Source organism: Argentina silus (assembly GCF_951799395.1).
Source record: "Argentina silus genome assembly, chromosome: 10".
Taxonomy (NCBI): domain Eukaryota; kingdom Metazoa; phylum Chordata; class Actinopteri; order Argentiniformes; family Argentinidae; genus Argentina; species Argentina silus.
In genome coordinates, this window is record NC_139664.1 from 8689340 (window position 1) to 8702035 (window position 12696).

The 12696-nt window shown below is 44.4% G+C and overlaps 1 protein-coding gene across 1 annotated transcript; it reads left to right on the top strand.

The window, feature by feature from the left end:
* Nucleotides 1–8287: 8287 nt before the first annotated feature.
* LOC310810781 (neuronal pentraxin-2) lies at nt 8288–12408 on the top strand (the record flags this gene model as incomplete). The annotated part of the gene is made up of 5 exons (XM_083678632.1): nt 8288–8956; nt 10258–10657; nt 10775–11028; nt 11662–11841; nt 12199–12408. 5 exons carry the CDS (start codon nt 8288–8290, stop codon nt 12406–12408), a joined length of 1713 nt encoding a protein of 570 aa, XP_083534758.1.
* Nucleotides 12409–12696: the final 288 nt, after the last annotated feature.

Here is a 12696-nt window from a genome sequence, read left to right on the forward strand (position 1 = left end):
TTAAATAAAATTCTTACATTTTGTTCCATCGCCAAAGATGTTTTCCTTTACCTGATACAGTAACTTCAACAAGTGGTTACAATGATCTCGTTAGGTTTTTAAGTGATTACATTGGCAACACCACTTCAGTCCAAAAAATGTAAGTCATTCTAGAAAGCTGGATTTATAGTAGCCTCGGTTCAACATAGGGTTTTGTCCACAACTGTAGCAAAAAGCAAGTGGACTAGCGTTCTGTCGATAGCGTTCAGCAACACCTGTTGATCTAGGGTACATAAAACAATCACAGTCCAATTCATTTCTCAAAAGTTAGATAACAATCAAAAAATGCAAAGAGGAATCATACCTTTTTTGAGCTCATTGTTGAAAAACGATGACAAAAAACTCCCATTCGGCTTTGTCTGTTTTTGAACACCCCCTCTTCTCTTTCTATTACTTTTCCCCTTCGTTAGTGGTGGGGGGTTGTTTCATCCACCAGTGCACTAAATCTCAATCTCTCAGCCCCCCACCCCTTTGCCTGTCCTCGTTCTTTCTCTCCCTCTTTCCCCTTTCTCTCTCTCCCACTTTCTCCCCCTCTACTCACACGAATCGGGGTCAGATTTTTGGTGCCGTTCTGTACCTCTCCTCATTGTTGAGCCGATTATCAACATGCCTTCACGCGCACACCCCAGCCAGAAAAACCAACGCCGGGCGCAGCAGCAAACTCCCTACCGTTATAAACCTCAGTTACCCATTATCTGAAACACTCTCTCTCTCTCGGACGATGTAGGCTGCTCTCTCTCTTTCACTCTCGCCCTCACGATCCCTCTATCTCTCTCCCTCTCTCACTCACTCGGGCAGAATAACAATGAGCTAACGGGACCCCGGCTGAATAGCGGTAAAGAGAATAATGACTTGAACTTTTTAAACCAAAGACGGCAGACCCCGCAGTCGTATCATTGGCTTACATACAGCACCCCTTCTCACATTCTCACATTTTCTGTGCAGTATTGCCTACGTGTTGAAACAGATAATTTTAAACATGCAAATACACTTCTAAATTGATATGTGAACAAATAATTAATCATATCAACAAAAAAAAGCGATATCAACAAAAACCTTGGCAAATAGGTAAAGGCGCATTGGAATAGGTAGGCCTAAATGATAAGGCTATAAATTCCTATAGCCTATTTCCTAAATGTCCTATGATAAAGAAAGTTACATCACCAGACAACTTTGATTTAATTATTCTGTTAATAATGACATTGAAATACAAATAATACTATGAATTTAAAATTAAATTACCATATTATGATTATGCTTAGACTGGTGGGTATAGAGATTTGGCAAGGCGTATGCTGCGGTTGTATTGTAGTAACAACATTTCACCAACAGGTGGCAAGCGTTCGATGCTGACTGCTGTGGAATGCAACAAGTGTGCACTGTCTATCAACTTCCCCTGACTGTATTGTATTGAACCAGACACACAGATAGACTCAGATAAACAGAATACGATTAAGACTTGGATTTTGTAGAATTAAACAAAATACTGCTGACTGCTGAGTCGGTTGTACCATGATACTTTTGGAGTTCCAAGTTCATTTAATCTGGTGTTATGTTGTGAATGGATTCTTTGTAGGGTCATTTAATTTGCCTGGCACCAATGGTAATGAGTTGTGGTTCTTGGTCTATTGGTTTGGCGTAATGGTGTTATGATCTACATCATGGACAGTCGCTCTCACTGTGTGCTGTGGTGGTTACTGGACTTGTGAATGATAATGATTCTTGGTCATGTGATCCAACTCTAAGGGGTAAAGTACTCCCAATTTAACATTGAGATGTGAGATTACCAAAACTTCTGGGGCAGTTCTATAAGACATGGTGAGGATGACTAGTCTGAGGTGGGATTCTAGGTCATTTGGTCTGGTTCTATAGTGTGAGAAGGCTATGGTTCTAGGTCACTTGATCTAGCTGTGCGCAGGTGATACTGAGGTATTGACGGTTGGTTGTCTGGTCTTGTGAGCCCATGCCCTTGTTCCTGAGCTGTAAAGCTGTTTGTGTCTTCCTGCTTCCTCAGGGAGGTGCTTCAGGACCTGACTGACGCACGCCACAGGAGATAAGGGGATTGACAGACAGCAGCATTCCTGTACTGTATGTGGCCTATTAAACAAAAGAATGACTCATCTATTTTCACAGTCTCTGCATACCTTAGCATCCCCCCTTTCCTCCAAGTCCTTCTCTTGCTCCCAGACTCTCTTCTTCTGTCTGCTCTTTCCCTACTTTGATCTGTCTATCCCCCTCTCTTCCTCTCTCCTCATCTTTGTCTGTCTCCTCTCTGTCATTCCCTGACCTCACAAATCAGCTGCATCAGTTTTAGATTAGAAAGGAGCCAGAATCTTTCTTGGAATCAAATGTAGATCAGCGTGTGCGTCCTGGAAGTGGATTATCTGGAAGTGCTTCCTTCCACGTTTTTCCTTGGACAGTGTCCAAATGGGTCACATAAAGTAGGTTACAGTAGAATCAAAATACAGAAGCTCTGAAAACAGACTACATACACAGTATCAACACTGTTGTTCTACCTAGAATGAAAAAGGGTTATTTATGGGGTCATTATATACAAATGAATTTACTACCACAAATTTCAGTAAAAAGTTAATTAAAATGGACTTTCAACCTTATTATATCGCACACTTACCATGATAGGTGACACTGGGTGGGGGTTGCAGGGTTGTAAAGCCAATCATATTTGAGGTATTTTAGGTCATCTAAGTTCAAACAATCTATTACAAGGTCTTGGTCATGTTTAAATAATGATTATGAGTTCAGCCATGTAATGATGGAATTGCCCGTAATTTGTATTATATTGTAGTCCAGAGACAACTATCTGTTCAATCATGGGTCACACACATATCCACATTCAAATACATCTAAATACATATACTATAACCAAATAATGTGAACGTTTGCAGCTACTTTATGTACTGTATATACATTTATTTGAAGGTGGATATGTGTGCACCAGACCCATTTCTCCCCTTATTTTGTTATGTTATGTATACAAACCTGCAACGGTAGAGATAAACACTGAGACTGTGTGGCAGCAAATATCTATTTTTATGTCTGTGTTTATCTTATTATATCACACACTTACCAGCAGGGTTGACCCTGGGTGACGGTTTCATGTAAGGACATTATCTAACAGTCTATTATTATAAGGCAATGGGAGGCTTAGGACTAAAATCAAACAAACAGGGCACCAAAAAGGATTCCCCTATAGGGACAAATGAAGAACCCTTTTTTGGTACTTGCACTCTGAGGGATATTCTCTTTCTTTCTCCATGACAGTAAGGTATCCTCCCTGAACAGAGTGAGCCATGTGCTTTCATTCTGCCTACAGAATCTAGCTAATCTGAGCAGTTGAAATATGATTACAGATTATCTGTAGCAGTGTGTGTGTGTGTGTGTGTGTGTGTGTGTGTGTGATTACAAATTGTCCAGATGGGAACATAACTACAGAACATAGCAGCCATCTGGTTAAAACTCATTTTAGATATTAGAAAAATACCTTTTACCATCTGCTGTGTGAGCAACTACCCCTCTCCCATTTTTGAACTGCTACAGGAGGCTGAGGCATACAGATTTCTTTCTTGTGTTTGTAAATGCTGGGCCTTTGTACAGTGACTGAGGTTTCAATAAAGTGCTGTCCTGTCCAAAAGGTTCATATGTTCTGGAAAATTCCAGTGAGACTATGATATGGCTGGCTGTTGGATGACGTTGGCCTCTTTCAGAGCCATAGACACCACTCAGACCCATAAACTGTGTCACCTCAGGAGTTCAGCCCCTTAATCCAGTGTGGCAGCCCAAAAACAACGCAGGTTCCTGTGTGTAGACTGGATTCACCGTTCGACCTAGACAGGGCCAATTAGTGTTGCTACAGACTATACACTGCTTCAGCAAAATGGCTTGTGTTGAAGTCTTTGTGATGTTATCTCCGCCATCTTAATTCACATAGTTGTATAGCGGAATCCACAGGCTTTTGTAATATCCTCAATTAGAACTATTTACAATGTTCAATCAAGGCTGTCCTATTCTTCAAAGGTTATATTGCAATGACGCTACTAGGTAAAAGTGCACACTAGACAGCTGCTTGAATACTGCTTGAAGCTGTACTATTTTGCCATCATGCACTGTCGAGCGTCGGTGCAGTGTCTAAAACAGTAACAGGACATATTGTATGCCAAGGTGTCTAAGATGGTAATCCGCCGTGTTAACATGACGTGTGTATATATGTGTTTGACACAGTTGAGTGTTTGTATGGTGTCTCTGTATTTGGCCGCCACCTGCATTGTTTGTGTGTGCTGTGTGTGTTCCTCTGACCTCGATAAGAACAGCCATCTGTTGGTCTGTCGGCTCTCCTGCCTGCCAGTCAGACTGGAGATGTGTTGGGGATTAATCAGGCCAATTATCCTCCTGTCAAGATGTAGGTGAACACTGTGTGTGTGGAGGGGTGTGTGGGGGAGGGAGGAACCACAATGTACGTAGCATATGTGTGTGTTTGGGAGGGCGGGGCAGAGTGCAAACTGAGTACTTTTTTAATGTGTTTGGGAACAAATCAATATAAGTGAAACCTAACAAAGGAATCAATATCTTCCACCTCACATGATAGAGGGAAATGACAGAAATACAGGCGTCTGACTTTAGTACAGTATAGTACAGGGGCAGAGTGCAAACTGAGTACTTTTTTAATGTGTTTGGGAACAAATCAATATAAGTGAAACCTAACAAAGGAATCAATATCTTCCACCTCACATGATAGAGGGAAATTACAGAAATACAGGCGTCTGACTTTAGTACAGTATACCCACACATCACACAAGGTATAGACAGCGAGACGGTGAAGAGATAGGAGTGAGCCAAGGAAAGAAGGGGAGGGAGGGGTAGAGAGAGAGAAAGAGAGAGAGACTAAGGGAAGGGAGGGAAGGAGGGAAGGAGGGAGGGAGGAGGAGGATGGAGAGGGATGAGTTAAATCATACCCTGGGAGTAAATCTCTCACAATCTGTTCAGTGCCTGTGGTGGACTAACTAACTAACTACCCGACTAACGTGAGCAAACAGGAACAACACACACAGACACTCAGGTACTGTATGGAGACCTCTCTTTCTTTTGAGACATGAACAATTAACTTCTGTTCAGTTCCATTAACCTCAAATCTGACACTCTAAGATGTATTCAAGTTTGATTGAATGTTAACAGAAGACTGGGGGTGTATCTGTTGACTTACTGAGATGATGATGTTCATCCCTCTTTCCACCTACTGCAACAACTATTTCCATTCCATTTCAAGGATCAAAGTGTTTATCACAGTTGGCTGGCTAGTTTGCTTTGTGAAGTTTACTGAGGGCAGGAAAGTGTATCCAATAGGTCTGAATGAGCAGATACACTTGTTTTGTCTAAGAGTTCACAGATATATTGTAGAAGTAAAAACATACACTGGTAAATTGACTCCCATACACCATATGTATACTTGCACTTACAGTATCGACACATGCAACATATTGGTCACAGAGACTTTTATTCAGGCACAATAGTGTATGAGAGTGTATTCTACGAAGGAGCTTAGCATGAATAGAGTTGGTTGACATCAATGCAGGGGTCTATGAAGGGGTCAATGTGGACACACACAGTGCTATTTTATAGGCTTTAATTGTTGGTAATGTTATGAATGGCAAGGACTGATTTTCTTCGACTGTGTTCTACCATGTTGTGTTCAGCATTGGGGTCAATTATATTTCAATACAGGACATGAGTTCAATTCATGCACTGAAAATTGCTCATTGTATTTCAATTCATGGATTGAATTTCACTTCTGAGTTTGACTGAAGAATTGACCCCAACTCTGGCTACAATGTTGTCATACTTTAGTGAACTGTAACTAAGTGTTATTGATGTATTCTTGGGTTAGGGCACACTTCTGATGATGATGAAATAACATGGCATAATTTGACATCTACTGTATGTGTTTCCAAACCAGGGACCAGCAAGCTATGGTCATTAAATAGCTACCACAAATAGATGAGTTGTTTTGTCGGCCCAGACTATTTGAGTTATTAGCCAACATGACATTGACAGTTGGCTAAATAGCACAAATAGTCTGGGGCGACCAGAAAAGTGAAGTGGCAGCTACAGTACCACAAGACATTACATTTTGTAAATGTGCCTGTCAGCTTTGAATTTATCGCTAATCACAGGCCTTTAATGCCCACTTATAGCCATATGGTGCCAGTAGAGTTAAGCCGGAGGCCTAAATCAAGACTTTGTAGACTGAGTAAGATGTTCACAACAGAAACCAACACACGTGGCACACATGCAGCCAAACAAACCTTCTTGTCTCCCAACTGAGTTAGCCTAACGAGCAATTAGGGTAATTGGGAGTTCTGTGTCGTGGCCATCTGTCTAACCTCTAAGCCCCATGAATCAGAGGACTCGACGAGAAACTACACACACACACACACGCACATACACATACACACACACACACACACACACTTTTTTTTTTTTTTTTATTTGATCAGGTTTATTGACAATTACATTGCAGTTCTCAAATTCTCAATTCATAAAATGGTAAGTGGCCATTATTTTCAGAGAGAAATTCTCTGTTTCCAATTCAATAATACATTTTTAGTACAAATGGAGTTGACCCCTGCAAAAGACCACTAGGGAGGCTGGGCGGAGTATCAACCCTACTGTCTGTGTGTCTGAATGTGTCTGTGTATCTGAATACAGTTCATTATCTCTATATCACTTCAGGAGTGAATGGAAATGTATGAATGAAAGGTCAGCAGACTGGCTAGAATACACACATACACACATACACACACACACACACACACACACACACACACACACACACACACACACATACACAACCCTAGCCTGGACACTGTCTGGAAGCAACAGGTGGTGCTGGTGGCTTTAGCCGTCACATCATGTGCCCTGGGGTTTTGTTTACTGTAAAAATAAATCTTACAGTAATTAGAGATGTCTGATCACCGCAGGAGTCGGTAATGCTGGGCTACATCCATGACAACTTCACCCCCGTGCTACAACAGTTGAGTGAGTGGGGTGGTGGAGACACGAGAAGTGTCCAACATGGCGCGGCAAGAAGTAAAAAAAAAAAAAAAAAAAAAAAAAAAAACCCACTAAAATAGGATATTATTATATTCCACTTCTGACAGTGATTGGGGCTCGGGTGCTCACTGTTTTTGTGTTTCCTTGTGCTTCTGATTCGATAGACTTTTTGTTTGAGTTCCATCTCGTGTGAATGCCAGCAGCCCACTGTGAATTCAGTTTGTCCCAGGGCAATCCTTAAATTAATCCCCAAAGCCAATTAATGCGTCAACCTTGGTATACAGGAATACACACGTCTCACGTCTATACAGTAGTCCTCCAATACTGTATTAAATTCTGGTATAAAATACTGGTCTAAAGATATTTAAACAGGGGTAATAGAGGAACCTTATCAGATGTGGATCAGGATGTGGACCCAGTAACACTCCCCCACGCAGGCTAATCTGAGGAGTCCTTTATTGACTTAACACCAGCAGGCTACGGCCAGCTAACCTGGTCAGCACCACTAGGGTGGTCATGTCAGGTAGCCTGGTGGGTTAATCCTGTGTAAATTCCATCAGGTAGTTTATCTTTGCTCTGTGGTTTCATTTAATCCTTTACCCTTATCTACCAGTACACCTGGAACACCTTACCTTTATCTGAGAGATGTCATGAATCATGACAAAATGTTTGTGACACACGGTCTGTATTTGCATATTGTGAGTTGTCTAAAAGTAATACAATATTCAGCCTATGAGATGTTTTTCTAAACACTGATCCCTTGTTTGCAGGTGTATTCCACTCTCCAACTATACAGAGACAGAGACAGAGAGAGACCAAGTCACAGTGAATCACAGTTCCAGCAGACCACGAGTGGACTGACTGACAGAGTGTGCAAAGCCAGGGCCGAACCCCCAACAGCCTATAACGAGAAGCCAGGGATCCCTCTCCATCAGCCATACCTAAGGAGATCACAGAACAAAGAGGAATAAAAAAGAAGCTTCCTCATGTTTTTCTAGACCCCTGTCCCATACTATTATTATTATTATTATTACATACCCTTCATATATGCCAAATATCCTCCACAAATGCTGCTTTTAACACAAAAGAGGTAAACCCTTTCCCTAAAACCCTCCCTCACCTCCCTAGTTGTGAAATGGAGGCTGTTTCACCCTGCTCAAACCTCACACCGGGACACCTTACAATGGGACTCAAGTGGATGTCTACGCCCTTGTCCCTGCCAAACCTCCTCCATCCGTTCCTTCTCCTCTTCCTCTCCCTCCTCCTCTCCCCTGCATCCGCCAGTGCCACACTGGGGTCCGATTACAACTATGGAGCCCATCCACGGTTTGTCTGTACCCCCATCCCTGCAGACGCAGACCCTGCCTGTTTCCCTGCTGGAGGACCACCCATGGGGGGGCCAGGACCCAACGGGCCAGGGCACCATGGGCTGCCTGGGGGCCCCCCGAACGGCTGGTGGGGGATGACGGAGGAGGCCAAGGCCACCATATTACACCTGAGAGAAAGCCTGGTCCAGCAGAAGGAAACCATTCTGAATCAGAGGGAAACCATCAGGGAGCTGACGGCCAAGCTCACCCTGTGTGAGGGCTTTGGACGGGGTATAGGGGCTCAAGACGACCACCACTCCCCCCATCTTGGGAGCCAGCACCCTTACCCCAACAACGGACACCATGGCAACCAACATGTCCCTGACACAACGCACTACCCCTCCACAGGAGGGCACCGGTCAGATGGAGGGAACAGCAACAACCGGGGGAAGGATAAACATGTAACACCGGGGGATATGACAAAATCGCCGGAGCAGAAGAGCAGGATGCTGCAGGCGCTGAAGGAGAGGCTGGAGAACCTGCAGGTGAGAGAGGGTAGAGAGAAGGGAGAGAGGGGAGAGAGGGAGAGGGAGGGAGAACTTTGGTGTGAACGAGTGGAAGAGAGAAAAGAGTATGAATTCATGAAAAGAAAGAAAAAGAGGGAGCTGTGAACTGAAGTGTGAGTACATGCGTCTCTCTTCCTATTTTTGACTGTGGTGATGCTGTCTTCAAGTAAACAAATAAACTAATTAAATATAAAGAAAGAAAGAAAAAAAGTGCTCTAAAGGACTGCCTAAGCTCTTAACCAATTTAAGACATTGAAAGTACAGACAAATGACTTAATCATGTAAATCGTCCACACTGGCCTGGGTGATACAAAATCTGGATGCCAGTCTGTCTCTGCTTCAGCCAACACAATGACACAAAGTTTACACCATGGTCAGTCCCTTTGGCCCTCTGTCTGATGGCTCAATGATCTGGAGCAGAACAGAGCCTGGCATCTCTGCCCAAGGTCCTGCCCACTACTGGCGGGGCAATGGCTTTAGTGGTTGGATGGTTCACTCTGTCTAGCTGGTTAAACTAGATAGACAGCTAGACAACTATGGACTACAGGGATAGGGTTGCATTGGCTGGACTGCACGCAGTTGGCTTAAGTGGATTGGCATTGGCTTTGGTTGGCTTTGGGCTGGTAAATCTGATCCATCTATCTATCAAACCATCTATCCTTTCATCCACCACCCACCCATCTCTCCCTCTCTCCTCTCTCTGGGACTGTGAAGATGTACAGGTGTCAGGGGTTGGCAGGGGGTGCAGATCTGAGATCAGTGTAAATTAGCGTGATCTCCACTGACGGCCTGATAATCAGGGCATGCAATGGGCCAAAGCCTGGATTACTAGACAGAGAGAGAGAGAGAGAGAGAGAGAGAGAGAGAGAGAGAGAGAGAGAGAGAGAGAGAGAGAGAAAGGCAGAGAAAGAGACAGGAAGAGATGAGACAAGACAGTGATAAGAAAGCTGAATATGAAACAAACTGGCACCCAGGCCACATATCTTTTTTCCAATCCTTACAACTAGCAAAGATAATCTCTACATAGTTCCTGAAAAACTGCCTGTGTTTGTTTCAGTGCCAGAGCTGACCTGAGCACATATCCGCTAGCCTGATGTATGTGACCTCTGTAGCTCCTGTAAGACCGCACTGGGATCAAGGGAGAGGAAGCACAGGCCCTGTTCATGCAACCCTCCTCGAAATGATCACTGATGATTGGATAGTAAAATAGGTAAAATATGTATTCATCAGCCATGTTATAATGTTTGTGTTTGTGCCTCTGTTTGTGCCTCTCCCCTCAGCAGTCAAGGAACACGTCCACAACATACTCCAGCTCTCTGAAGGAGCTGCTCCAGAGGAAGATCAATGCTCTGGAGCAGCAGATGCATCGTCAAACCGCCACACTAAGCAGCCCTGATCACCACGACGACGACAGCAGCCACCATGATGAAGATCACCACGGCGACGATCACCATGATGACCATGACGATCACCACGATGATGGAGACCATGATGACCACCATGACGACCATCATGATGACAGTCACCATGACGACGGGCACCATGATGATGATGATCACCATGACAATGAGGCAGATAGCCATGGTTATCCTCCACAAACAAGCTACCGCATACAAGGACCCAGGGCTGGGCTTCACTCCACCAAGCTGGAGACTGTGCTGAATCAGCTGCACAATACAGGTACAACTACTACAATGTTGGCAAGCTGCTTTAGACCAGTCCTTTTGGCCCTCCAAATGAACCCCAGTTCACAAGATGTAACCTAGACAATATGCTGAAACTGTCTTTTATTCCCAGGTTCCAGCAGGAAGAAAGCCAAGAGTCCTGAGGCCTTCCAGATCGGCTTCCCCATGAGAACCAACTACATGTACGGGCGGGTGAAGAGGACCCTCCTCCATGAGATCTTCGCCATGACCCTGTGTCTGTGGATGAAGGGGGGTGCAGGGCCCGGCCTGGGGACCCCCTTCTCCTACTCTGTACCTGGACAGGCCAACGAACTGGTGCTCATCGAGTGGGGTAACAACCCCATGGAGCTACTGGTGGACGACAAGGTGAGAGAGAGAGAGAGAGAGAGAGAGAGAGAGAGAGAGAGAGAGAGAGAGAGAGAGAGAGAGAGTTGCCCACGAGTGTAATGTGAGTGTGTGCCCCTATGTAATAATATACACTATGTAATATACACTATGTGAGTGTGAGTGTGAGTGTGTGCCCCTATGTAATAAGCAGCCCAACCACACTTTCATGATGCTATGATACTCAAAGGAGTTGAAATGAGACTCAAGATGTTACTCCTGATTCTCCAGACTTCCTCTCTATTGAGTGTAACTGAGTGGTATTGCCATGAGCCCTGACTGCAACAGTCAATGTTGATTCCAGTCCTGAGCTGAGCTCTATATATCTAAGAATATCTCCACCAACTTTCTAAGCTGCTTCTCCTCCTCTGTGGCGTCACACCATTAAGAGGGATACATAGGGGACGGGGTCAGTGGGGTAGTTATCCTTCTTAGCTACAGTTTGGTTATCCAAAGAGTAGTAGGTTAACAGCCAGAAATAAGTTTCCAAAGGTAATACTAAGCAAAGAACATTATACTTTTAGATGGATACTGATATATCTACACAACACATGTACATCTTTGTGAACATCTACTGTACTCATTCTCTCCCCCTCTCCCCCCTCTCTACCTCAGGCAGTGACGCTGCCCCTGTCCCTGAGCGATGGAAAGTGGCACCATGTGTGTGTAACGTGGTCTACGCGGGACGGCCAGTGGGAGGCCTACCAGGACGGGGTAAAGAGGGGGTCCGGGGAGAACCTCTCCCCCTGGCACCCTATCAAACCTGGAGGGGTCTTCATCCTGGGACAGGAGCAGGTAATGCTTAGTGCTTGAAACGAAATAGAAGAACTCATCAAGCCATTTGCTCTGGGACGCCACTCATTAACCCCCCTCAGCTCAGGTGTAAATATACTCATGAATTGGTGATTCCACATTTCACCTGATTATTGAGTGAGTCCAGTAACTATGTAATCACACTGTGGCCTAAGTTAAGAAGTTAGACAACAAGTTCAACACCCTCTCTCCTAATCGCTTTGTTGACATTCGCTTCCTCTCTGACACATATCAAAGGCTGGGTAAGGTTTTAACATCAATGTGTACAATTTCTTTCCCATTTTAGCTTGGCACAAGATTTTGAGACGCTAATCTCTGTTCCCTCTCTTTCTCACCCAGGACACTTTGGGAGGTCGATTCGATGCCACTCAGTCGTTTGTGGGGGAGATCTCAGACCTGCAGATGTGGTCTCAGGTCCTGACGGCCAACGACATCTACGGCCTGGCCTCCTGCGCCAGCCATCTGAGCGGTGATGTCATTGCCTGGTCCGAGACTGTGGTGGAGCTGCATGGAGGGGTCACCAAGTACCCCTTTGACCCTTGTCACTAAGGGCAACAACCCCTGACAAGCACAGAATGGAACCTTAAGAGATATTCTAGAACGGGACTGAGACGGGTTATCATGACATCATCAAACCTCAAAGCTATTCTAGAACGGAACTGAGGGGGAAACTGTAACACAATCACACAGACTCAAAGTGGGAGTATTCTACAACCAGCAAGAGCTGTGTATATTTCCTACCTGAGATTTCACACACACCACATTCACCCCTAAAACTCTAAAACAATGCCTTCCTTTTAGCCTAAAGACATGGGACTAGTCCATCCCCAGAGACTT